Here is a 27564-nt window from a genome sequence, read left to right on the forward strand (position 1 = left end):
GCGCGCGGGTAGGGCACGGCCCGCCGGGGTGTCTGACGAGCCCGGGGCACGTTTCCCCGTTGGGCAGCGCTCCCTGCCCGGCCCCTCCGCCTCGGGGCTCCTTGCCGGCCCTACGCATTCCCGGGCGCTGCCCCCGCCGCTTCCCTGCGCTCCAGGTAGGAATTGCTGCCGAGGATGGGGGAGTCACCCCCGCGAGCACCTCCCGGGCAGACACATCCTCGCCGGCCCCCGCTCCGTCTCATCAGCGTTTCAGAACGGATCCGGGAGGGGGTTTGTTCCTTTTGCGAGTTTATTTTCAAACCTCACATGCTTAACTTTCAGAAGACTTTGTTTTCCTTGCTTTCTACGCGTATCTTTGTGCAAAGAGTGCCTTCCGAGTTTCTCTGAGTGGAAGGAAATGGAGTCTCACCCCAGCAGCTGCTTTGCTGGTGGCTTTTTTTCCTCTAAAAAACAAAACAACAAACCCATACCATTCTGAAAAGTGACCTTCAGGGTGCTGTCTTTAAATAGCGTCCGCACCCCCACATGCAAACATTGGTCCAGCTTCTCTTCGGCAGGTGTCCCTCCTGTTTGTGCAGTTCTGCGTGTTGAATTAAAACGCTCTTGTCAGGGAGGGGGGAGGTGTTGATTGCAGGGTTTTCTTCATAACTCGTTTCTGCCAAAACGTTCAAGGTAAGCACAGGATAAAATGGCACACCAAAACAAGGTCCAATCAAATCCTCCACCCGAAAGACTTCACCTAATGAACAGCTGTTCTAGAGTAAAAACTTGTCCATTGATAGTAATGTGCTGAAAATCATTAATATTTGGATATGCTGAAGGATAGTGTTATTTTAAGTTAGGAAAAATAAACCACGTGCAAAACCCAGAAGCCATTCAGAAGATCTTGAGGACCACGCTGATAAACAAATAAGGGTTTCTTTATTAAGGTCTTGATGCCTATGCTTTTATGCCTTCTTTATACCCATCTTCTTTATGCCTAGTTTTTTCTAATGATCAAGTTAAAGTTTCAGTCTCTGCAATGGGAAGAACTAGCAGAGGTTTTAAAAAATCTGATATTTTTTTTTTTGTTGTTTTCACTACAAATTTTATTCTTTATGTATAGTAAGTAAACTCTTTTTAATAATAATCTTGGTCTAAGGGTTAGATCTTAGCTACAAAACTGTGATGAAGTTCCTAATATCTTCCTTTCCTGGGACTGGCTGCGAAGCAGGAAGAACAAGCTCAAGAACTTGGCAACAGGAAGGAGGGTGGCAAGATGAAGCTTCCACTGGAAGTGCAGCCGTGTCTCTGGAGTCGTGCCTACTGCTCCCAGATGCCTCCATGGTTGTCTCTGGGGATTGAAATGCTGATTGGATTGTGTTTGTGATACTGGGTAAAGGGGAATTGTTGATTAGTAGTTTAATTAAAAGCTTACGGTATCCCATCAGGTGTCCTTGGAGTTATTTAGAATAAATGACTGTGTCTTTTTTTAAGGTATATGTGGCTTTTCAGTCGATGCTTATTGTGCTTGTGGGAGCTGTGCCTGAGTATCATATAGACCAAGAAGGAATTCAGGCAAGCAAAGCTGAGCTTGCCAAGCATATCCATTTTGCAGACAACTTCACATCTATAGTAACTGAGGTATGTACTCCTGCTGCTCCTAAACATTTCTTCTTTTCTTGGGATTTGTGCCATTAGTGCAGGAGGTAGCACTTGAAAAAGCTAAGCAGGGTCTAGTTTTGTTTATGCTATTAACATTTACTGGAACTCACCCATCTGGCTTTTTTTATTTTTAAATCTGAAAGCATATGATTGCATCACTGGTTTAGCTTTCTTGATATAAATCTAATATTTACTAATTTAGGTTAAACTATTTTTTCAATTTTCTTTATCTTCAGTTGTTTTAGAGAGCCATTACTAATAAAGAATGATGATTTTACTACAGTTCATAACTGGAATTTAGGATGCACTCCTCATAATGTCTGTTTTCTGCTAAGGAAAGGCTGAGTTCTTCATGTGTGCACAATCTGCTGTGCATGTCAGCTTTACTGTGAGCTGCATTGGTTTCTCACAGAAGATACATCCTAAAGATGAAAACTAGTATGAAAATGAAACTCATGCTCCACATGTCTGGGTGTTTTTGTGTGGGAGATGGAACTTTGAGTGGGACAGACGCTTGACCCTTCATCCTCATGCCTTGTGAATTCCATGCAAAAGGCTCTGCTTTTTGCTGGTCCCTGGGCTGTAATGACTCAGGCAAGCACAAGTGACGTGAGCATTGCTGCCAGTGCCAGGAGAATGGCTGTGTGTGGCCTGGCTTCTAGTATGAGCTGTCAGAGTTCTGCTGATGGAATTCTTGGAGCAGCTGTCTGTAAACTCCTTTAAGATAGGTTAGCATTTGGTGCAGTCAGTGCCAAACTTTTGCTTCCTTCCCAGTTTCCCAGATGTGACTGTGTAATGTTTCTCTTGGAAAAGTGTCGTGATGAGACTTAAGAAGGAGTGATGTAAGATTGGATCATATCCGCTGTCAGAAACAGGTGTTTTTTTTTATTAACCTGTTTTCCAAGATTACCATTCAGTGTCAGACTCTCAGCCAGATGCATGATACGGGGTAGTGCTAATTTATAATCGCAAATCAGCAAATTTTGACTAATACTGTATTTTTAAATGTAGGAGTCAAATGTCCCTGTTGCCAAAATATGTAGTAATTCTCGAGATGTGTCAAAACAAGTTTGTGTTCCCACGAATTTCAGGAAGTTTATGATAAGATTTCAAAAATCATATTGTGTAATCTTTTTTTTAATGAAATCTTCAGATGGTGGCCGATGATATGCTGTGTGCTAGGAGCCTAGTAACTATATCAAACTTCCATGTGGATGTAAAGAGCTGAGAGGATGTCTGTTTTGGAGATAAAAAATTGGCAACGTTTTTGTTGGCAAGCTACAATTAATTTTGACAAATATTTCATGAGTTCTTTTTGTGCAAATAAAGTAGATGTACATGTTATTTTAAAAGTTATACTCTTCACTGGTTATTGTGTTAGACTTGTTAAAATATGAGCACCTTTCAGTGGCACACTAAGCAGTACAAGTAATGGTTTGCAGAAGCAGTCTGTCTCTGTTCTGTCCTGCAAAAGGAAGCTGGTTTATGTCAGGTGTATTTCCTTTATTTTGGTGATGGAGCTTAAAATGCCAATATTTTCTGTTCTGGTTTGGCATGGGCACTGTTCAGCTCTGGAGCTCAGTGCAACTTCAGACCAGTGCTTCATATCTGCCTCAAGGACTAATAACTGTAATTAATTTTGGCATAACTAAGTATTCATAGATAGTAGCTCAGGCATGGAAAATGGAGCTGCTAGAATGACTTCTTGGTCTAGCACTGACTCAGTCCCCTACTTTATTCAACAAGTGATGGTGCTTAGGAAGGTGAGTTCAGGAACATCTTATATTTGCTGTGGAAGCTGTGGTTTCCTACAACCACATCCAGGCACATAAAGTTAATTTGTCTCTTGTATAAGCCTTAGACACTCTGCAGAGATGAGAACTAGGAGTTGGAAATGTGTATGCTGAGGAGCGCTATCGTGGAAAAGGACTGAAGTCAGCAGTGCTCTGTGCTTTGGAGAACACATGCTGTGGTATTTTTATAGTTGGAAGTTTTCTGAGGATTTGCACCCAGAAATATTTGTCTCCTCAGGAAGCTAAGAAGCCTATACATTTCAGAGCTATGTTTTTATGCAGTTCAACAGGGTAGAATCTACTGCTTAGCAGGATACAGTAGAAGCCAGCTGCAAATGCTGCTGCTCAGGAGTTTCACCTTCCCAGAATATTGAGAAGTCTCCCAAAATTCTGCAGTGCTGGAGCACTGGCTACACTGGACTAAAGATGTCCTGTGAATGCATAAACTCTTGTCCTGCTCCCACAGCCTGCATCTTGCAGACTGCTGGATGGGCAGAGCACAGGCCACTGGTGGGTCGCTGGGTGGATAGAGCCATGTCTTCTCAGTATTTAGCCACTATGTGGTTTCAGACTGAGTAAAAGCGTATGTTTCTTGACATTCCTTTAACTAAAAGTTTCAGTAAGCTCCTTATATTCTATGGGAATCTGCATTAATTCAAGGCAGACACTTTAGGGCTGAGGTCCTAGTATGCTGTATTGGATTTTGGTCGTGGGCCTCTTATTTTTTAAACTTCTGCTCCTTAGAAAAGGGGAATGGTATTAGGATCCTTCTTCCTTTCCACAAAGCACACACTGTGCATGACATGTCCTTTTTTGAAAGTAAATTTTACAGTAAATACACTGGGAATTCTTTAAATACTCAATTATTAAATATTTCTTTGGCTGAAATTTTGTATTGAATTTGTTAAATTATTTTCCTGGAAAATCACTCAGGGTTTCCTGATTGCCATTCTTTCCCAAGTTCACCAGTGTCAGTGACCTTTGTGATCTTAGCAGTGCTTTTCTATGAGTGTTGATTCTCCTTGTTGGTAGCAGGGGGCTACACAAGCTGGCTGTGCCTTGCCCTGTCAGGAAATAGTGTAAGTTTCATTCCAATTTCATTCCAGTTGCTGCTCACTGTCAGTGGTTTTCTTCTTTTCTGACCATGTTTACATTGTGCTGCCTGAGTTTAGTTTTTGGATGAGGCAGAACATAACTTTAGTCAAGAAACCCATAATTTGTTTCTAACTTCTGTTTTATTATAAATGCATGTGTAGAATAAGATACTAAACTATCAATAAGTGGGTCCTAGAGTTTTCATAAAACAAGGTCATCTTTCCATAGTACCTTCCTGCTTCTCTTCCACCATTCAGTGTGAAGATGAGGAGGAAAGGCACCAGGGATGACGCGTGGTTCAGGAAGCTTAGCTGCACACTGAACTCTGCAACAGTGAACATGCTTGCTTCTTGTGAATGAATATTTTTAATTACCTATTCATTGAAATAGCGAAGCTTGTTTCAGGTTGCTTTGTTGAAACTTGGTAATTGGAGTGCAACTAGTTACACTTAGCAAGGTGAAAGCTTATAATAGATTAAAATGAACTAGCTTGAGGGAGAGAAAGTAGAGATGTGAGTGTCTGCTAGGAAAGAGGTAAGATTGCTGTTGGCTTACCTATCAAGCTTTGAACAGAACTTAACTTGGATATAAAGCAAGAAGGGGGAAATGGCAAGATAAGAATTTTGAAAGGTTTTTATTTTTGAGTAAGCTAGCAACTTGCTGTTAATACTTCTAACAATAAGGACATTTTAAATTTTTTTCAATAGTGGTACCTGATTGAACAAGAAGCCTACAAAGTGAGCCTTGCATCATCCCTGTTTTTTGCTGGATTGCTTATTGGAAATATCACATTTGGCCCTTTGTCAGATAAGCTGGGCAGGAAACCAGTGTATATCTCGGGTAAGGTTGTTGAAAGGTTTTTCTTAAGCATTCTACATTGATAAATCTCATTCTTTTCTGCCTGTGGGCCACCCTGCCCAAGAAGATGCCCCTGGGCTACTCTGCTGTGTCAATGTTATGGAGCTGATGATCTGCATAAGCATTTCATTCAGAAGAGCAGCACTAAAATGCGTCAGTATGAGCATGCTGGGCAGCATAGTGGTCACTGGAATATCAGTGGGAGATGAAAAATAACTTGGTTTTGCTATGGCTATCACTGCTTGAGCACAGTATTCCATTCATTGCCTGACAGTATTGTCTCCAATAAAAATAATTAGCTTACTGGGGAGGGAGAGTATGTGGGAGAATGAATTACCTAAGCATCTTTAGAGTGGGTAACTCATGTCCTAGTGTTCTGGTTTTCAGCTGTGTTTGCAGCCAAAAGAGACTTTTGTTTAACAGTAACATTGTCTCAAGGAAACATCATATTTGGCATTGCAGACCTTAAGGGTGTGTCTTGAAAATGATTTGTAATTTTCATATGGTGTGATTTCAGGAAGCCAAATGTGAGAGAGGCAAGAGATAGACTATAGGCTACTCATTATAGTCAGTACTGTGCTCCCTGCCTTTCTTCTGAGTTCAAGCTGCATAGCATAAATACTAATTACATTTTATTCTCTCTCTACAGGTCTGTTTTTTGATGTTGTTTTTGGGTATGTTACAGCATTAGCTCCAAATTATGATGTATTTGCAGTTTCACGTTTTTTTGTTGGAATTGTGAATGGTGGAATGGCTCTTGTGTCTTTTGTGCTAACCCAAGAATATGTAGGAAAATCATTTTGGTCATTTACAGGTGCGATTTGGGAATATTTCATCATTATTACTGTGCCATGTGTTGTTCTGACTATCAATACTTTCCACTCTAAATTATTAAGTTTGTACCAAATAAGTTTGTTCGTGGTGTAAGTCAAATAAGTGTGATGTGATGCATCCAAGTTGTAATTTCTGTGGGAAATGTGCCTGAATAAGGAAGATGGGATTGAGCTTGATAACTAGCAGAATTGAAGTTTTAGAATTGGTACAGTGACTCTTAAAATTTCCCAATTTTTACACTCAATTACATGGGGAAAAAAAGTTTTGGCAGATCCTGGCAACTTGTGAATGATGCTGTGTGGTCCCTTAGGAAGGTATCCTTGCAAGTGTTCTTTAAAGTGTCCCTGCTCCACAAAATTACTTAGTGCCTGGATAGTGTTTTTTCCACTGCTGAATGTGCTGACCATCTATTATTTTTAAATGTCCTTTTTCATATATCACTGCCAAGGCTTAGAAGAAATTTAACACTTGATTGTCAATCTTCTGTAAAGCTGGAGCAGCTCAGGCTGTTAATGTCTTTTTGGCTGGTGCAACATGGGGAAAACCTTGGTCCAAATGTTGACATGCTATGGTTGTGAGCATATTTCTCTCTTTCTCTCTCTCATATTTCTTCAATTACCTCATCCTGCTGTTTTTCTTCTGAACTCCTGGGATGTGTGAGACAGTTGTGGTTTAGTTAGAGCTTTCAAATTTCAAGTACTGAATTTTTTTCTTCTCCTGGGTTCACTTTTTTGACTCTCACCCTGTCTGTCTCTCAGTCTTCCTTCCCCCTTGCCTTCTTGTTTATCTCTCCTCTTCCCAGCCTTACTGCAAGGCTGACCTCCTGATGGAGCAAAGGGACAGGCCGATTGTTTCTTGCTGCTTGGCACTCTAGATGCTTTACTCTAGTTCTGCTCAGCTGTTGAGAAAGAGCAGCTGAACAACTGATCAGGGGCTGAAGGAGAGGGAACTGCTGGATGCATCTCAGCAGTGCTGAAGAAGCTCTCCAGGTGTTGGCTGGGAGCTAGGCTTTGTGGGCTATAGCTGAGAGTCTCTGGGTTAATACAAGATCTCCTGTGTTAGTCTGTAGAGGGTTTGTTGTAAGGCTTTGGGAGTTCAAGTTGACTTGATACTTGGACATTTTTATTGTGCTTGTTCAGCAGAAGTCTGCTGTAAATATCTCTGGCTTGCAGCTGTTTTCATTCTGATTTCAGTCCTTGTATTTGTATAGCTTTCTTCCAATTTCTGTTCCAGCCTGTCACCTCTGTTCAAGATGACCTTTACAGACCTAAATAAATCACTATTAACACTTCCTCTTCCTGTCTTCAGGTTTTCTCTTTAGTCTGTAGTTTCCTGTTAATTTCTTGCTCTGTCCTTCGTTTCTGGAAAGGATCCCCAGACATTATGCCAAGTTATTATTTGGAATTGCATCGTATATTAAGCCAGCTGGTTCACGAGTGCCATAAAGGTACTTGCAAGTTTTTATTACTATTTAGGTATATCACAGGCTAGGAATTTCAGGCTTCTGCTTACTTTTTTCTTTTGCCCCAGTGGTTTCTGTAGTCACCTTTTTGGTCTTGTATTTTCAGGTTCATTAACTAACTTGACCTTTGCAGTTGGCATTGCTGTTTATGCTTTACTGGGTTACTGTGTCAGAGAATGGCGCCACCTTGCTTTGGTATCAAATACTCCAGGAGTCCTCTTCCTCCTCCTCTCTTTGTAAGTGTTTCATGTGCATTACAACAACAGGAAAAAAATACGCAGCTTTTTAACAGTTACTTTTTCTGGTCATCATTCAAGAGAATGATATGAACGAGGGTGACATTTTTGTGTGGAAGAGAAGAACAGTGTTGTGAAGAAGAAGCAGTTTTAAATGAAGTAGAAGGTCAGGGTTACCCAGAAGACAAAGTTATGTCTCTGCATGCTGTTCCAGTTGTGGTGGCCAGTGTTGCAAAGAGCAGCTGTGTGCCAGCTGTCCAATAAAACCTGATTACAAATGTGCTTGGAGAAGAGAAAGCATGCCAGAGGCTGTGAGCTGGAGCACCAGCCAGGAACACTGCCTTCTGCCAAGGAAGGGCTTCACCACTTGAGATGTTTTGGAAATGATCCTAGAGGGGTTTTAGAGTTTCATGAGATGCGTGCATGCAAAGGGAAATAAGTGAGAACACTTGGAATTGGCCTTTTAGTGTGATATGCGCTGTATCTGCTTGCTTTTCAGATACCTCCTGTGTTTACTTAGCACTGTTGAAATTGGATGCTTCTACTTAGAATTCCTACACGGAGGTTGTAATAAAAATTATGGCGAAAAGCTTCAGTACTTAAGGAATTGAAAGTGCTAGCTTTGCCCGGTGTTGTTATACCATGTATGTTTCTGACCCCTAATTAGAGCTGTAGAAGAAAGAAAAGATAGAGTGGAGTATGTTGTCTACACAGTAATACAGGGAATGTTTATCATAGACCATAGATCCAAAAAAACTCTGCACTAGTTCAAGGAAAGCGCAAAGCCTTGGGGCTAAGGGAAGGGAGTTCTGCATCATGTGTTTTCCTCCATGGTGTTCTGTTTCTGATGGAAATGTAATTACTTCCCCCAAATATTAAAAACCTGGGATGCTTTGAAGTAATGAAAGGTTGTAGGATGTATATCTCTGTTAAGGGTACCACAAAAAATAAAGATTCAGTTAAAAATATTCCTTGCTCTATTTTATGGCTTATATAAAAGTAGCAGCATTCTCTACAATCTGAAAAAAAACAAGAATTCTGAATCAATGTTGCTGTAAGCAAGGATATTCTGATGATACTTTGAAATAAGAAATTCAGAAGTTGTGCAAGTACAAATGAGCTGGTACTGGAGCCAGGAAAGTTATTTCCCAGTAAGGTTTCTTTACTCTTCTGTCCACTCAAACTCAGAGCCCTTCCCATAACAGAGAAACTTGAAATAAACTTTGTGAAAACAGTTTCATCTGGGCTTTTCAGACAGTTGGGATTTGAGATGGTCCCTGGATAATGCTAGTGCAGTGTTTCTGAAGAAGTTAGTTCAGCAGCAGTCAAGAGTAAAACTCCTAACGTGACTCTGTGGCTTTGTCAAGCCTCTCCAACAGTTCTTCTCTAAGGTTTAACTGCATTGTTATCAGAGTACATGGAATTCAATATGCAGAACAGTGCAAATAGAATGTTTTTCTCAGAATTTTGGAATAGTGCTTTTTTCAAGTAGTGGCTTGCAAAATGGAAAGATTTCCTTCAGTGCTTCATTCATAGGAATGAACTTGTCGTTGATTTTCTGTTCTTGCCTGTTAGTATGCTCCCAGAGTCACCACGATGGCTGTATTCCCAAGGGAAGATGGCAGAAGCTGAAGATGTGTTGCAGTATATTGCCCTTGGTAATGGAAAAGAGGGATTAAATCTAAAATTAAAACCAAATGCAGGAACTTTGCAAAAAGATGAATCTACGCCTGGTGTCCTAAACTTAGTAAAACACCCGATGCTTCGGTGGCGAACTGTCATACTGATGTATGTCTGGTATGTAATGGCAAGAGGCTGAGATGCTGTGAATGAGTCAGGCAAGAGGAAACTATCAAGATTTTCATCCTTTTCATTTAACTAAATCGTAAACTTGTCAATTTAGTGGGCAACAATAATTTAAAATGTCATGAAGTTTCATTATTATTGCTGTTGTGTTTTATGGGTGTTACTTAGAAACTGCTTCAGAACCTGCTAAGAAATAATCTGGTGAGGACAGAATACTTACACTGAGTGCAATGAGAAGCTGAAGCAGAAATTACTAAGAGTATGTGTATTTGAAATAGTTGTAGGAAGAAAAGATGTAGGTGGATTGGGCAACTATAGGTATCTGGAGTTTTTAAGAGCTGAGAAGATAATTACACGGGTTCAGTGCAGGAAAACTGTGTGCCAGATAAAATTCAGATTGCATAGGTTTATACGAGTTGCTGTCTTGAAGTTGTACAACTTTAGGGGAAAAAAACAGCCTCAAAGTGCAGTCAGATGTAATGTGGAATGTTAGCAATACATGGCAGCAGAAAGGGGGTCCCTGGGGTGGGGAGGGTGTTGGGTTGGTTGCTACAGCAGCAGCTGTTGCAAATTGTCTTGAACTAAATTAGTTGAGAGAAGAGCTCTTTTTTCCAAAACAACTTTTCCCTTGAAAGTTCAACATTACATTTCAGATGACTGTCAGATGTAGATGGGGGAAAATGGTGAATGGATGTGTGGGATAAGCAGAGATGTGCAGGATGTGGGAGAAATGACAGGAATGTCTTTGCAAAGTAGGGCTTTTCCATAATAATCTTAGGCTCTTTATGTTGGTGGTGGGTAAATGAAAGTAATCATGGTGATGAGAAATAACAGGATGAAGCACTCTAGCATTCTGGAAGAAGAGGTTGCAGCACTGTTGTGCTAGGCAATGGATGTAGATATTTTCTTTCATAGGATTGCTTTGCAACAGTTGAGCATAATCTACTTAGAGTTAAGCTTATTACATCTGCTACTTAGGAAAAAAAACAGGGTAATAGAAAGTTGAGTGTTGTGCTGTGCATATATATGATAATTTGTTTTCTTTCAAGAAGTTACATTAATTAGGAACTATTCTCTTTGCCTTGTTTCCCTTTAGGGGGATGTAAAGGATTCTCTTCTTAGCATCTAACTCAATCTAGCTGCTCCATAACTCAGCATAATTTATCTTTTAAATAATTTCTTAGCCCTGAAGGCCAGTTATATTAGTAATGTAACTTTTATGTTTCTTTTTAGGTATGTCTGCAGCTTTGTGTACTATGGTCTAACTTTAAATGCTGGTGAATTAAGAGGAAACCTGTATTTAAATGTGGCTCTTTCCGGTCTTGTAGAAGTTCCAGCATTTCCTCTCTGCATGTTTTTAATTGAGAAATCCTGGTAAGAAAAAAAAATATTTCCTAGCTTTCTACATATATGTGTAGATAACCTAGAAAAAGATTCCTTTTTTTTTCTTGGGAAGTTGCTTCACTGTTTTTCTAAAACAGTTGATTCTTTGGGGACTTGCTCTGCTGCAGGGGTTTCTGCAGTTGTTAGAGAAATGGGACTGATTTTTCTACCTCTTATCTTTTCTATTATTGTCATTTTTTTAATTATTCAAGAGATGAGCACTTCAATTATTCATGTTATTAAGAAAACTTGGGTCTTCATGGGGGGAAAATTAACTGAGGTATGCAAGTATCTATAGCTTGTATTTCTCTTACATATTTTATTCAGAATTACTTATTTTGTACTGCATACCAACTGCAGGTGGAAGCAGTTTTCAGAAGTGTTCAATTTTACTGAAACTTTTCAAAGAGAGCTTGGAATGAGAGCTGCCCAGTTTTTGTGAAGGCATGAATGGTTGATGTCACGGGTCTTCATACTTTTTAGTGTTTCTTGCCATCCTTTGCCTGGGTACTTATTATCAAAGGCCAAACAGTCTGTCTGGTAACCCAGAGCTACTCAAGATTTCATGTAGCCTTCAGTTTGAATATCTTTCTAATGACACCTTGGTCTCACTGAGGTCAGTGGCAGAAATCCCCTTTCCTTCATTCAGGTGGAGAATTCCACATTTTGCTTTCTTTGGGCAGTAAAAGAAGCTCTCACCTTGGACAAGCTCAAAAGCAAAACAAACAACCAACCTTCACCCCCAGTCCAGAAAAACTAGATCAAGGACATGTATTTAAACCATAAACTACAAAAGTCCTTTTCTACATGTTTTTCCTTCTATTTTAATTTGAAATTTGCAATTTATTTTGACAGTCTTCTTGTTTCCCAAAGTAAGGGTGTGTGTAGTTCTAGGAGCTTAATGCAAAACAGTGTGAAAACCCCCCTGCTCTGTTTTCTTTCAGTTTTAGTGAGCAGTATCCTTAAAGTATAGTTTGTTTGTTGCAAGATTTAGAAGATGTTAAAAGCAAACTTTGTATCTTGTAGGTCAACTATAGTTCAACTAGTATGGGGTAGTATTTAGAAATAGCTGTGAGAGTTCATAAAGTAACAAGCGTCTGTAGTATTCCTACATGCCTGCAAATTGTTACTTACAGTATCTTTATCTGTTCTCCTTTGCAGATAATTATGAAATATTTAAGTATGGCAGATGTGGAGGTGGGCTGGTGATTTTCTATCTGCTGTGTTCTCCTTTAAAACAAAGAGCAATAGAAAAAAAACCAGCTTATTTCTGTGTGCACACAGAGAGAAAAGAACACAAATTAGTTTTACTGTGTCGTAAGTGCCTAAATTTATGTAAAGAAAAATACAGATTAAGAAACATTAGAATCATTTTCTTGACTGACATGAATTTGATCTTTGTGTTTATGCTCTTTTGGTGACAGGACCCGTTGCCTTGCTCAGTAAAAAGAAAGAAGTCTGAGTTCTTGTTGCTGAAGTAGAGAGGTTCTTCTCAAGGCTACAAATTTAATAGCTTAAAAATCAAAGCATGTCCAGAAATAGGACCTTGGTACACAGAGCTGAGAAAACAGTACAGGATTTGAAGCACCTAGCAAGATAAAATAGATTATAACTCTTACTAATATGTCTGTGTACTTAAGATAGTATTAAAAAAATACCAAAGGACTTGGTTTCCATCTTCATCTGGGTGTTCTTTTCCTTCTAGGAGTGGAAGACGTAAAACTATGACATGTTTCCTGATATTTGCAGGATTTGCCTGTATGTTTACCATGTTTTTACCCACAAATGCTGGTAAGCTTGTACTGCTGCTAAAATAGATGTTTGTTAATGCAGATAAAATCTGACAAAACAACTTTATATGAGTATTTTGTGAGCAAGTATATCAGGGCCTAAAGCCCTAGCCATTTATACCTCTTTCATTCTGTCTTTCCCTTCTGGGGCTGGTTGGGGAGCCATGGTCTTGTCTTATATTGTTTTTAACTTCTTGCTGGCATAATTTGACCCTGCTAATTGATCAGGTTTGTCTGACTGCAAGCCCTTGGCTCTTGGAAGGTCAGACCAAGCCATAACGTTCTGTCTCAAATAATAACACTGCGTTCATTTGTGGCTTAAACAGTTTACTTACAATGCTGGATTTAGTAGCAAGACTGTGTCTTGCTGCACTGTGCAGTTGTGAGGACAGTTAATGGTAACTGGAGTCTAAGCAAGTATGTTTCTCATCTCAATGTATTTTTTTTCTGACATTGTCAGTGACATTCACAAATGTGGAATTTTATATTTTCAGTTTTTTCTATACTAGCAGTTAATTTAGCTACAGAAGAGTTTTAATGTTGTATGAGACTAGGAAATAGGAGTAGCCACTCTCTGCTTGTATTTTTCTTATTGTGGCTTCAGTAGAAGTTTCACCGAAGCATGCCAGCAATGTGATTACAAGATAGCCTTCCATAGGATGTGTGTTTATCCTTAACAGTTATAAATGCTGCCTGGCATCCATTTCAAATGGATGTCAGGAAAATCTCAGGAGGAAAAATGAGGAGAGGAAAAACATCCCATAATCCTATTTGCTATACTTGGGTTAATTCAAGTCCTCAGATGTTTTGTCACTCCTTTTATTGAGACAGTTTCTTCCTTTGTTCAAACAAGTTTGCTCTCTGTGCTTCTTTTTATGTATTTTAAAACAAAATGAAAGAAAAGCAGTGGAGACTACTCAGGATAGGTTAATAATTCTTGAAGAGTTGCTAAATTTCAGGAAAACTTCTGCCTTTTCCAGTTGAGTTTATTTTAATCCCATTAAAATGCCTTTGCACTGTGGCAAGAGTAAAGCTGGTTCTTGGCCCAGAGTCATTTGTGTCAGTTAAGTGAGAAGAAATTGAGCACCAAGCATGATGAAGATGAGTCACTTTGCTGGATGAATGAGGGTTGCTGCATCTCTGATCTGACCCTCCTGTTAGTCAAGAGAAGATGTCTTACCTTTGAGTCAGCATTTTTTGAAGTGATTGACAAGAACCTTGATTTTTATTACATGGGATTTAAGATTTTAATGAGGTACTGGGCACTGGCTGCTCATGTCGGTGACCTTCACTCAGCTGCTAAATAACTCTGCTAACTTGTCAGTGAGGATCTGATCCAAGTCATCTCCCCTGTGAAATAAGCCAAGAACACTTCAGTTATTAACCATGTGTACTGAATTTGAGACTAAAAGTCTCTCTGCTTCAGTAAAAACTGATGTATCCCTCATCTCCCTCTTCCTTGTCACTTAGAACTCATCAATTAATTTGTATGAGATTGTAAGATGGTGAGAGTGGTAATGGGGGGAAGGGAGATGTTACATTCTTTTCTTTAAAAAGCTGCTGTAAAGAACAGAGGCACCGTCTGCATGTTTCTGCTTCATACTTCAGCAAGCAAAGGAGACTGACAGTCTAGGAAGAACTAGATTTTAATTTCCATTTAGATTGACCTGCTTATGGTGAACACAACTTTTTGTGACTTTCATTGACACACTTTCTGTTGAAGAAAAAAACATTGGCAGATCTGAAAATTAGTTGTCTCAGCTTTTCTAAATATTTTGTTGAGAAATCACTTTCCTTGGTGGATACTTCTTGGAAGTAAATTTTAAGACTCATTTAGTTTCAAAAACACTGCTGAAGTGAACTTTTACTTCCAACAATGATAGTCACCAGGTGAATTTACATAATGGCACTGCCAGTGGGACCTTGCATGGCAGTGATGGCATAAAATCTTGTGACTCCTGTTTTGGAAGCTCTTAAACATCAGCCCTGTTACCATTTTCCTCTGTTTTGTCTCGTTAAATTGGAAAGATAAAGTAATGGAAGGTTTTATCAATAAAGCCCAAACGCATTAATTTAGTGAGAATTTGGAGCTTTTGCCTTTTGCCACAATTTGAAACAGGTGCCCTAACTGTACCATTTCAGGCAGAACTGAGTGTATGCCATTGCTGCTGGATGTTCAGGGGAAAGGGTGTTAGACAAAATAAAAGTGTTAAGGATGTTGCATGAACATGCTTGGCTGAACTTATCATATGAGCTATAAAAGATGAGCAGAATTCCCACAGGAGAAAGTGCTTGCCTACTTAATGGTTAGATTTCACACGTGTAAAGAAAATAACGGAATATTGTGCAAGAATTGCTAAAAGTATGTTCCAAGACTGCAAGGATAATATGTGTATGTCTGGGCTTCCTTACACAAAGAGCTAATGTGCAGTGAATTTCTAGTGTGCTTCTAATCCTGCAGTAATGCCACACGAGGCAGGCTTCAGCCTCCCCTGAGGGAGGGAACCTGGAGAAGACACAGCATTTGAAATTCACTCTTGAGCTTCTGAGTGCTAATCTCTCTGTCTAGACAGACTCTTTCTTCTGTTTTGATAGTAAGACTAAAACTTCCCGAGTGCACTGATGCTCAGTTTATAATATATGGATATGTAGTGTTCAAGTTACATCTCCTTTGGAGAGAAAGAGCAAGTTTTAAAACACATTTGAGAGTTACAGGTCTGTTACTCATCGCTTTCTGTTTGGATAATGGAAGAAAAGAGGTGTCCCAGCTTTCCGATGGCACCCAGCAGGGCTCTGAGGACCAGGTTCACACCTCCTGCATCTGGCAACTGAATCTAATATTCTAGTCCTTACTGAGCAAAAGGAGAACTTGGATGAAACTGCTGCATCTGTTTGGCATGAATTACAGAAATAACTGCAGAAACACATCATGCTTAGAGGCATTGAATAAAGTTTCCAGATTTTAGTTTCTGTACAAATTAATTTCTGCTTCAGTTGAAATAGGATCCAACTTGATCAGATGAATGCAATGAAAATATTCAAGGGCAAAATTCAGTTTAGCCAGCTAAACTCTGCCTATTGGTAAACTGGGCTGCACTGGCATTTCTTCTTCCCAATTACAAAGTTGCTGAATTTTACGTCCCCATAGGATGTCCTTGGGCAGCAAATAAACTGTTGAGGTGAATCAAGTTTTAGGTTTTAATCTAATAAATTAGTCAAGCAGGCTGTGTTGTCTGTTTGTGCTTGTCAGAAGACATGGTTACCCTGTCAAGACTGCTGACTGCAGAGCTGGAAGTGTTAGCCCTTCCTTCTAGAACTGTGATAATTTTCCTTTCCCCAAAAAAAGAGACCAAGTTTTTCAGTCCTGAATATAATTTTATGTATTATTTCTTATGCTAGCTCTTAAAATGGTGGGAAACAGCAGAGATAGTACTTTTGTGCTTGTAGTTGAAAAACAGTTTTTCTGTGACAGTCTCTTAAAGAGGACTGGGTGTTTTCAACATTGTGTGAAAAAGAGTGAGAAAATGGACTATTGATGCTTACAGCTTGTTTTCTCTTCCCTGAAAGGTCTGCTCCTCAGCCCCACGTGGTTAGCCTTGTGTGGGAAGATGATGATCAGCGCTGCTTTCAACATCCTGTATATTTACACATCTGAGCTGTACCCAACAGTACTGAGGTGATGTAACAGAGCTCATGGGTAAAGGACAGTATTTGTGCACAGTGATACTGATTGCTGGTGCGTTTTAATATTTACCTGCAATGGGAGTTGTTCTTTCTGTAATTAAGGCAGCTTGGCAGGGCTTGAAAGGGCTTCTCTTTCTAGTCACACATCATGTCACACATCATGCACTTTCCTGGGCTGTCCGTGACTAATTTCCTTAGGTCTGAATCCAGAATAAAAATATGAAAAGATGGCTGCTTAACGTGGCAGTCCTAAATGCCCTATTTCTCATTTCCACTGTTGATTCTTAGGAGTGAAATTACATGGTGCAAACCCAAACATAACAGTGTGATGGGAGTGTATGCTAACTTAATTATAAATAGACTGTGCAGTAAGGGCTATTTACAGTCCTTCTATATGCTGCTACTCCCATAAAATTAGGCTTGTTTGCCTGCTGAAAAACAACTGCTTTTCTGTATCTCTATAATTAAAAATATTCATAATGCAACTCGTTTTAATAGTTTCTATACGACAGTAATTTGCTTTACACCATGTAATTCATGAACAAGTGAGCTAAAACCCTAAATTATTTTCCATAGTTCTTACCAATTCTTGGTGAGGTTACTCCCTCTCCTGTTGTCCCAAGATAAAACTGAGATGAAAAAATGTAATACCACATGGCTGCCCCCCCAGTCTTGGTTCCAAGTGGTTTTCTGAACAGTGCTCTGTGTCCAGAACTGGGGACAAACTGCACTGGTTGCTCAAGAATAGCAACTATGGAACTGCTGCAAAAATTGAGTCCTCTTTAGGGAGAGCAGGTGGGTTGGAAGCTGGAGCAGGGAGGCATCCTGGCTGGTAGACAATGTCCTATAGCACCATAAGGGTATTTGGGATGGTGACATAAATCACTTTAGTCAAGGACACTGAGAGCCTTGAGGTGGGGGGGAAGTGGGTAACTCTTAGATTGGCTTTTTTTTCCCTTTTCCTGTAACATTTTCCATGTTACAGAGGCATAAAAGCTAGATCATGAATGCAGTTTTTGCAGTAAAACTTGGGAGGTTGGAGGTGGATAGACCATTTATAGATACTGAACTTGTGATTCCTGGCACAGGTTTAGGTTTAATAGGCAAGTCCCAACCACACTGACTGCAATTGGATGTGGGGCTTGTTCACATTTTCCCTGTCCCCAAACTTTTGGGGTTTTTTAAGTGGTTGGCTTTGACTTCTTGCTTTCCTGTCCCCTCTGCTTTTCTGGAGTTCAGATCAAGAGAATGGAGCATATTTTAATTTCTCAGGTTTTGCTTGTTTCACTTGCATCCATGTTATGCTGTCTTCTGAAGTCTGCTTCACTTGAGAATCTCCACCAAGATTCTGGCAAAAAAAGTAACTTCATATGTCAAAGATAGAGACCTCCAGTGGAGAAAATGCAGGAATACAGTCAGTTTAAAAAGATGAGCAACTTTATTTGATCACTCATGTTGAATAGCATGTCAAATTATGTTACATCATACGGAAATTGCTCGCACGTGACCATTTATAAATGTAAAAATACACTTTCTGTCTCTCTGGTATTTATATTATAGTTTATATAAGGAAAGCAATCATGGGCAAGTGTTCGATTTAAAGCAAAGCATCAGCACCACCTGGTGGTCTTTGCAAAGCTCAGGGGTGATACTGGCGTTGCTCTGACCGCAGAGCTCAGACATGCCCAGGGGTGGGACCTGCACCATTCAAAGGCAGTGGAGAGGAGGGGGAATTACCTCGGGTTTCTTTTCTTTTAATTATTCCAGTTGAATGTTTTGCAGAAAATTTTATTCTGTATTACTGCTCCTTATTTAAAGCTGATTACTACTTTGAGCACGAGGGCTGTTAGCCATGAAGTTGATAGTTGTATGGAGGAATGCCAAGCACACCTCGTGCTGTCTGGAGAAGAGTGGATGTGCTTGGGGCTTTTTTTCCTTTCTGTGTCTCAAATACCTGCTGGAGAGCAAAAAAAAAGTTAGAAAACATCACCACTGTTGTATTTGAGACAAAGAAAGGTTGTCTTGGGGAACAAAATGTAATCATAGACCTAGATGTAAAAACAAACTCATGGGGATTTTTAAATGAAACAATGGTCGGAATGTGATGGAATTGGAGAGGGGTCCTTGGACTGTCCAGGGTAGTGTTGCAAAGCTTATTTGCTTACTTGCACAGTGAAATGACACAGTCTGCATTTAGGATCACCTTTTGCCCTACTTGCTCTCAGCAGAAAACCTCTGGATATGGTTATGTGGGAAGGATGCTTCTAAATGAAGGGTTCACATGCAGACTGGTGTCTCTGATCTGCTCCAGGATTTTCTTGATAGGGGAGGTACTTGACCTTGTCTTGTGGGGTCTGGGTCTATGTTGGCTCAATGTGAGGAAGCAGGGATTGCTTTTTCCTTTTCCCAAGTGGACCTGATAAGAGAAAAGGTTGCTTTGTCTGTTTGTTTTTTACACCACAGCCACTGGCTTCTCATCCGTTCCTTCCATCATCTGTTTCCCTTGACTTGTGCAAAGGGCCATTAGGGAAGGACTTGGAGGTGGGTGGCTTTGGTGACCCGTGTCACCTCTGTGCTGGTCGTCTTTCATCCTGTCACTGTCTTCCTGTCTTTGGAGGAGGGAAAGGAAATGGGGTGAGTGGGAGCAGCTCAGTTCAGTTGTGTGGCTGAGGATGATGAGGGATGAGAGGGAGAAACTGACAGATGGAAGGAGAAGACCTGCCACTGTGAGCCAGGGCTCACTGTCGGGCTGGTGCCAGTGTCAGTCTCTGAAGGGGCTGCTAAACACTTTTTAGGAAGATTTTTGCATTTGATCAGGAAATGAAAGACTTTGGTGGTATTTTACTAAATTTCTTTGAAGAGGATCCTGCTGTTTTATCCCATGCTTTGATGTTCACCATCTAGATGAGATTGTTTTAAACAAGTGTCTGAAAATTGAATGGAAGGCAGAATTCAGCAGCCCCTCTAGTGACACATCTGATCAGATGTTTTCCAGCTTCACACTGGCAAGTAGTTGATTTTCTGTTTGGAGGTAAGCACTGACTTAGCTGGGTAACTTGGGCTGCTGCTGAGGGCCTGTGCTGCAGATAACATTCAGATCCTTCAGTCTGAAGATCCTGCCAAATTATGAAATAATTGCTCATTAAGCACAGAGATGTCCCGATAAGTTGTCCTTTATGGCAGGTCGGAAAACCTCTCTCTTTGTCCAAACTCCTGTGAAGGATTGCACAAAAGAGAGCTTTTGTTAGGTTTTCAAAGGGTGTGATTTACCTCACTAGCAGCTAGTTGAAGAAAACTTTGGAGTAACTGATGGAAGTGTGTAAAACAAATTATTTTAAAATATAAAACTATTGATAACATTTAAAAAAAAAAAAAGGTGGTTCTGACAGTGCCACCACATGTTCATGCATGATTCAGTCCTGCATTCTGAAACTACAAATCTTTCATTCTTTGTTTGAAACAGAAATGCTGGCTTGGGTGTCTGTTCCATGTCTTGCAGATTTGGGGGCATTTTGGCTCCATTTGTGCCGTCTATGGTAAGATTATTTTCTACGTTTTACATAACTTGAGTTTATTAAACTCTCTCAAAAAAGGACTTGGATTGTGATGCCACATACATGTGTATTCCTTTAAAAATAATTATGTTCAATGAAAAATAAAATTTCGTTCCGCTTCAAGAAATAATGAACAGGGTGTTAAAAAAAACCTGGTATTTTACCCTGTTTGGAAATAGTTTAATGTTCTGTGTTAATATTTCATCTTTTTGAAAAATAGTTGTTAAATAATGCATTGGGTACTGCTGAAGCTCTCTCTGTGAGGTCCTTCAGGCACATAATTTTTCTGTGAAGTAACACTTACTGGGTTTCTCTGTTCTACCAGGACATGGATGATTGCACAGCTTGCTGGAGTGAGAACTTGTAGTCTCTTGGTTTTGACTGCAGCTCATGAGAGTCCTATTTTAAGAGCAGAGAACACGCTAGTTACTGACTATGGATTTTTAATTTCAGAAATCTCTCAGTCCCTCTGTGCCATTTGTGGTGTTTGGAATCAGTGGACTTTCAGCAGGATTCCTGACTCTCCTTCTGCCAGAAACACTAAATAAGCCAATTGCTGAGAGCATTGAAGATCTCCAGAGTCCCAAATACCAGTTGCTTAAAAATGAAGAGACAGAGTAAATTTCTTTTACTGCTTTACATTATTTTCCCTCCATCTTTCCTGTGTATTGCTGAGATTGTGTGTGGATGAATGTGTGTGTGAAGCTTTTAAAGCCACCTTTCTCTCATTTTCAGTGGAGGTGAAATTTATTCTTTGGCTCTTAGAGACAAAAAGGCCCCATACAGCTTTCACCTGTATGTATTAAATTCTGTGCAGATTAACGATACTTTGTTTCCTTAAAGGAAAACAAATTTTAGAAAAGCAATCTAAAATAATCAAGCACAATAGTACCAACAACATTCCCCTTAAAATGAGGCATATTTAAAATATATTGGGTTGTTCCTCTTTCCTTGCCATGTTTTGTAGTGGAATATAATTAGATAGATACCTGAGGAAGTGTTTCATCCTTTATTAGCCCCCTGGGATGGAGCCATTTTAAGTGTTTCCCTGTTGTAGATGGGCAGTAAACAAAACTTCTGAAATGGAAAATGAAAGTTTTGTTTGTTTCAACAAGTAATGGAACAGAAGGTAAGAAGTACTTCCACTAAGTTTGGGAATTGCTTCCTGGAAGGATTAGTGTGAAAACAGGAAGGGAAAAAACCCTATCAATAAGGAATTGTTAGCTTAGGAACAAGCAGGCCTAGTGTAGATAAAAATGTTTTTCTTCTTGATGTGCAGTCATGTTAATTACCTGGCAATCATTGTACTTAATCAGTTTAATCACACTACACACACTGTTAAGTTTTCTTTGCTGCCTAATTCATAGTAATACTGCATTCAGTTGAAATATTAAAGAATAAGTTTTGAGCTTTTCAATACAATTTATCCTTTAATTTTTAAGAAACAGTGAATTGCAGGTTTCACGTTTATTAGCCTATAACATTAGGATGAGAAAACTGAGATGTGCAAACATTTTTACATTAATAATTTTTCTTCTCTCTGACAGGCAAACGGGTTAGAAGAAAACCCATTTCAGAAGGCCTGTCTGGTGGGAAATGAAGCCTCTGTTGGGAAGGTGCAATAACAATTCAAGGGCAGAGTCTTGCTCTACAAATCCAGCTGGAATTGTTGGAGGACTCATGTATAATGCTGTTTATACTGCGTTGAACAGTTTGATGTGGAGGCAAATTGAGAAGATGGAGGAAGCTGATCAAAGCTTGTGGGGAAAAAAAAGGTGTCAAATCTGTGCATTAATGCAGTGACTTAACAGAAGCACAGTTTGGATGTTTGGACTTCTCTAAGGCTTCCTCAAGTGAAGTATTAATTTATTTTACAAAACGTACTTATTAGCTTCAGATTGAGCTGTAATGTAGTAACTGAAGTGACGTGTATAATTTAAAATTTAGATGGCCTTAGATGTTCAGGCAAGCTGTAATTGTGAAAAGTAACAGCATCCTGGGCATGCAACTTTCTCTACAGGTTTTTTGCCTATAAATTACAGTATACCTCACAGTGTGAAGAGACCAAAAAGCTTTATGGGTTGTTTGCCTTAGTATGTCTAGTGTATAAAACCTGAACAGGAGATCTGAAAGGAGAATGAATGGTGGGAGTAAGTAATTTTTTAATACAATTTTACATTAAAATATAAGCTAAAAATAGGACTAGATTATAAAAGCTGTCAAGCCTTTAAGAGGTACATTTAAAGGAGAGGATGGGTAACCTCTTAGCCAAAAGTTACTGAGTTCTAGCTGTACATGTGCAACTAGAAATTACTGAACATGAGTCATACATTGTCCCGTATGTCATGTCATCCAATCCATTTCAGGTATGAATTGGAAATTCTTCCCATGGGGACGAGGCAGTGGTGTTTGGTTAACAGTTAAGATGTTGACTTGAATAGATGCATCACAAATATTAAATTTTTTATTAGCCAACGCAGTTTTGTCATTAAAAAGAAAATCAGTTACCATCTGTAATACGAGTGCTGCTTTTTCCAGCATGTTTACCCAGGCTTTTTGAGGAAGACTTGGATCATTCTGATTTTGGACCTTTATCTAATTCATCTGGTAGGAGAAGGTGGTTGTAAAGGCCTTTACATTTTGAGCAAGTTTCATAGTTGAAGAGGCTGCTCTGCCTGGTGCCTCTCTGACATCTGTGTGGTGTGCTTTACAAAGAGCCTGGTCATGTCCCCAGGATGAGAAAATCAATTGGCAATCAGAACATGTAGAAAATGTTGACACAAAAGTGGATTGCATGTGTGTTTACCAGACCTCTGGGGCTGAAGCTTGGTGACAAACAAGATACAGAGTATGATCACTGAATCATAGAATGGTTAAGGTTGGAAGGCACCTTAAAGATCATCAGGCTCCAGCCCCCCTGATATGAGCAGGAACACCTCCCACCAGACCAGGTTGCACAAAACCTCATCCAACCTGGCCTTAAAAACCTCCAGGGATGGGGCATCAACAATGTCCCTGGGCAACCCATTCCAGCTCATCACCACCCTGTGAAGAATTTCTTCCTAGTATCTCACCTGAATCTCCCTTCTCTCAGATGAAAACCATTACCCCTTGTCCTATCACTATCTCCTCTGATAAGCCCCTCCCCAGCTTTCTTGTAGGCCCCCTTCAAACCTTTATCTTCTGATCACTTATGTATTCTGAATTGTTGTGATGTTTCACTTCTGGGAAGATTAGAATTGAGTTTATGATTTACTTTTTTTCCTGAATAATAGTAATGCCTTCCACTGCATGAACATTCATAATCATAGTGACTGCTTATCTCTTGTTGAAGGATAATTGGGTCAGTGAGGATATGGCAAAGACCAAGTTTTGTTACTGTAGACTTCCGATTTTTCTTACAAGAAAAACAATTTAATAATAAATAGAATGATATAAAGTTGTGTTTCAAAAGCAGAGACAAGCCTCTGGAACAGTAGGATTGTAAAGATACCATCATGTGATGCGAGTCTGTTTCTAATTCATCTGGTAGGAGAAGGTGGTTGTAAAGGCCTTTACATTTTGAGCAAGTTTCATAGTTGAAGAGGCTGCTCTGCCTGGTGCCTCTCTGACATCTGTGTGGTGTGCTTTACAAAGAGCCTGGTCATGTCCCCAGGATGAGAAAATCAATTGGCAATCAGAACATGTAGAAAATGTTGACACCAAAGTGGATTGCATGTGTGTTTACCAGACCTCTGGGGCTGAAGCTTGGTGACAAACAAGATACAGAGTATGATCACTGAATCATAGAATGGTTAAGGTTGGAAGGCACCTTAAAGATCATCAGGCTCCAACCCCCCTGATATGAGCAGGGACACCTCCCACCAGACCAGGTTGCACAAAACCTCATCCAACCTGGCCTTAAAAACCTCCAGGGATGGGGCATCAACAATGTCCCTGGGCAACCCATTCCAGCTCATCACCACCCTTAGAGTGAAGAATTTCTTCCTAGTATCTCACCTGAATCTCCCTTCTCTCAGATGAAAACCATTACCCCTTGTCCTATCACTATCTCCTCTGATAAGCCCCTCCCCAGCTTTCTTGTAGGCCCCCTTCAAACCTTTATCTTCTGATCACTTATGTATTCTGAATTGTTGTGATGTTTCACTTCTGGGAAGATTAGAATTGAGTTTATGATTTACTTTTTTTCCTGAATAATAGTAATGCCTTCCACTGCATGAACATTCATAATCATAGTGACTGCTTATCTCTTGTTGAAGGATAATTGGGTCAGTGAGGATATGGCAAAGACCAAGTTTTGTTACTGTAGACTTCCGATTTTTCTTACAAGAAAAACAATTTAATAATAAATAGAATGATCTAAAGTTGTGTTTCAAAAGCAGAGACAAGCCTCTGGAACAGTAGGATTGTAAAGATACCATCATGTGATGCGAGTCTGTTTCTCCCTCCTGCCTCGTGTGTGAGGTTTATCAGTGCATTTTTTTCTTTTATTCCACATTACGTGAAAAACAGGAAACAAGTATACATTTTGGAAATTCTTATTTCTGCTTTATATGACCTGAAATTCATGAATTCTGCTCCTGGAATGACTAATGTGATTTTGGTGGATTGATGACCAGGAAGCTGCATGTCCCTGAAAAGAAGTTAGTGACCTTTTCAGCAGCCCTGGCGTGACTCGTGGCACCTGCAGCTCTTTTTATGAGCACAGGCCCGTGTGGGAAGCTGGTTTGGTACTTCCTCTCCCAAGATCCAAAAGAGAATACAGATGGAAACACTTAATTCCTTTTTTGTTTCTTACCTTTTCAACTTAACACCTTGTTTGACTTGATTTTAGATGTCCTGCTGGATTTTGCTATTGCTGGTTAAAAAGATGCTATTTAGGAAACAAACTGCATTTTTTTCCAGCTATGTGTTTAGAAATAAGGAAATTATTTGCAGCTTTATTAGCAATACTTTCAGCTGGAGTAATGTAGTCAGTGCATTGTATCTGACAAGGTCCTAAAGTTAAGAAACCAGCTGTCTGTCATTGCTGTGTATGTCATGGCAAATCAGAAAATACAGCATTTTTTGTCAAATAACTGCTTTCTTGGAGTAGATACCTTCCCTTAAAGCATTGGAAGACAAAGCAGTTTTGGGAGGAATGCCCTAATAAATTCTTTACTCACTGTGGGACTCTACATCTATTGCTTTCTATTTCTATGTAAAAAGAACAAAAGGAACTGAGTTAATTTAAATTATACACATTAGGACAAAATCCTTAAGTATCTCTTTAGCTCTTCCCCTGTGCTTTATCTATGTGTAAAAATTTTATTGTAATGTTACATCTGTTTCTGTGTTAGAACTTCTTCAGTTGTGAAATTGCCTTTACTACTTTGTTTTTAAACTGATTTGAAGTCTTTACTTCAGCATTTGAGAAAAATCTGCTGCTTTCTGGATTTTATCATGTTTCAACTGCAGATCTCAAGGTTTAAGATGAAAAAAAAAAGAGTAGTGAGATTTTGCTGCTTTGCACTGTCTATAGATGTATCTGTGATATTCACAGCTTGTCCAGAAAGGAAGTATCTTAGTGTATTTTTTTCCTAAGGAGTGCTGGGGTTTTTTCTGTCTTAGGTGCTAAGAGTGCTGAGCTGAGGCAAAGCTTGAACATTCTTTATGTCACCTGCGTTTTAATCCTATTTCACTGTCATTAGGCAATGCTGATCCTTTAATTCTTGGTTAGGTTTGCTTAAGCCCCAGTTTTCCCATTGTCAGAGGAAGAACATCAATTGTACAAATGAAAAAGTGTTTCCACTGCTCCGGCAGCTGACTGACCTGCTGTGGAGAAGCAACAGTGCAGTTCATCCTAGCTTTTATATTTTGTTTCTCAGTTTCTTGCTCTACAGCCCTCCAGCTGACTGACCTGCTGTGGAGAAGCAACAGGGATTGGGCTGAATTTACCTTTTCCTGGCTGGCAATACCATCTGCTGTGTTGTTTGTTTTTTTTTTCCTAAGCCAGTGACACACAACACCACACTGTTAGCAGTCAGTTCAGGTATAAAGGCAGGGCTTGATAGCCTTTTTTCTGGTAAGTAAACTTTGCCTGATACTCATGTCAAGCTCCTCTCAGTCATCTTTTTCATGTTCCCATTTGATGTTTCATCAAAGCTGTTTCCTTCTTGGTTGGAGAACTGGATGTTATTGCTTGAATGGAAGGCTATGGACTCATTTTTATAATTTATCCTTTTTAATCTGAGCAGAGTGAAGTACAATCCTTTGCTTTGTTGACTAATAATCTTGCAGCTAAGGAGCAGAGAAAGGAGGAGGTGAACTTTTCACACTACCATCTGTAACCAGCTGGTTCTGCTATTCAGTTTTTACTTAGCTTGAGGCAAATAACTCTATTATGTATTACAGCATGCAAGAGATGTAATTTTTTCCATGCAGTGAGTTATCAGCAGTTCATTGGCAAGGTCATCTTTTCTTTGTATCAGCTGCTGCAGGACATGTGAAATTTCCTGGAGATTATTTTTGATAGATGCAAACCTTCCATTAAATTTGAGAAAATCCTGGACAGCTACAGGCAAACTATACGTAAATCTGGGATAATCTTTTCTTGTAGTAGCAGAATTTATTTGTGCCAAGAATCTGAATCGGTGAAGAAACCTGTGGACTGTAACATGCAGTGGGATGGCTGTTAGTGCCCACCTGAGGAGGGTGGTGAGAGAAAGGGAATATGGTTGAAAAGTAGCAGAGGAGACTTGGGAATCAAACTGTTTCCAACTTGTGCATACTTGTGACGTGATCCGGAATTACACCAGGTTCCTTTTAACTTGATAGTAAATAGGTACGGTATTTCCTATATTATACACATTCCTCTTCCTCTGAGTAGTCTCCTGGCTTATGAAGTATGCTGGCATTGGGATGAAGAAACCAGAAAAAAAACCTTGTTGCAGTAATTCAGAAAACACAGTACAGCTCTGCCTGGGCTGGTTTGAGTGTAGGTTCCTTCAGTGGTCCAAAGAGGTTTGGAGGTGTGCAGGCTTTTCACCTAAGAATGGTGTGTGTGAAGCACTACTTAAGAGACACGTTCCTATGTAAATAGGAAGCTGGCCATGCTAATGACAGGTCAGGCTGAATAGACAGGCTCCCTGCAGTTTAGTGCTGTGTATTTTGTGTTGTCCAGTTTCTCTTATTTTCAAAATGTTAGATATTTCTGTGAATTGACTTTTGCAGGGCCTCTCACTTTTTAATCTGTCTGTGTGCCTTGAAATAGGTCAGCAATGGGCTCAAGATGCTTGGGTAAAGGAACTCCCTAAGCTTGTGCCCAGTTTCACGTGTGCAGAAACCTCCTGATAAACCAGAGTGACCACTCTGACCTGTAGGAGCCTGTCCCTGCTTATGCCTGAGAAAATAATTGCCCAACTTTCCTTTTAACTAGAGGGAGGC

At 39.7% G+C, this 27564-nt stretch overlaps 1 protein-coding gene across 1 annotated transcript; it reads left to right on the forward strand.

Moving 5' to 3' along the window:
* Positions 1-174: 174 nt before the first annotated feature.
* LOC104386296 (solute carrier family 22 member 15-like) lies at positions 175-20760 on the forward strand. Its single transcript, XM_009994880.1, has 11 exons — positions 175-270; positions 1477-1623; positions 5240-5372; positions 6040-6204; positions 7793-7922; positions 9498-9719; positions 10962-11102; positions 12817-12902; positions 16469-16577; positions 20049-20121; positions 20593-20760. Exons 1-11 carry the CDS (start codon positions 175-177, stop codon positions 20758-20760), a joined length of 1470 nt encoding a protein of 489 aa, XP_009993182.1.
* Positions 20761-27564: the final 6804 nt, after the last annotated feature.

This window comes from Chaetura pelagica, unplaced genomic scaffold (assembly GCF_000747805.2).
Source record: "Chaetura pelagica isolate M959 unplaced genomic scaffold, ChaPel_1.0 scaffold112, whole genome shotgun sequence".
Classification (NCBI taxonomy): domain Eukaryota; kingdom Metazoa; phylum Chordata; class Aves; order Apodiformes; family Apodidae; genus Chaetura; species Chaetura pelagica.

Bases quoted from the DNA above. Each gene is read 5' to 3' on its own strand.
- LOC104386296 (XM_009994880.1), top strand. From the start codon at position 175: ATGGGGGAGTCACCCCCGCGAGCACCTCCCGGGCAGACACATCCTCGC. The intron at 271-1,476 runs GTTTGTTCCTTT...TCTTTTTTTAAG, and splicing joins CAGAACGGATCCGGGAGGGG to GTATATGTGGCTTTTCAGTC. The intron at 20,122-20,592 runs GTAAGATTATTT...TTTTAATTTCAG, and splicing joins CTCCATTTGTGCCGTCTATG to AAATCTCTCAGTCCCTCTGT.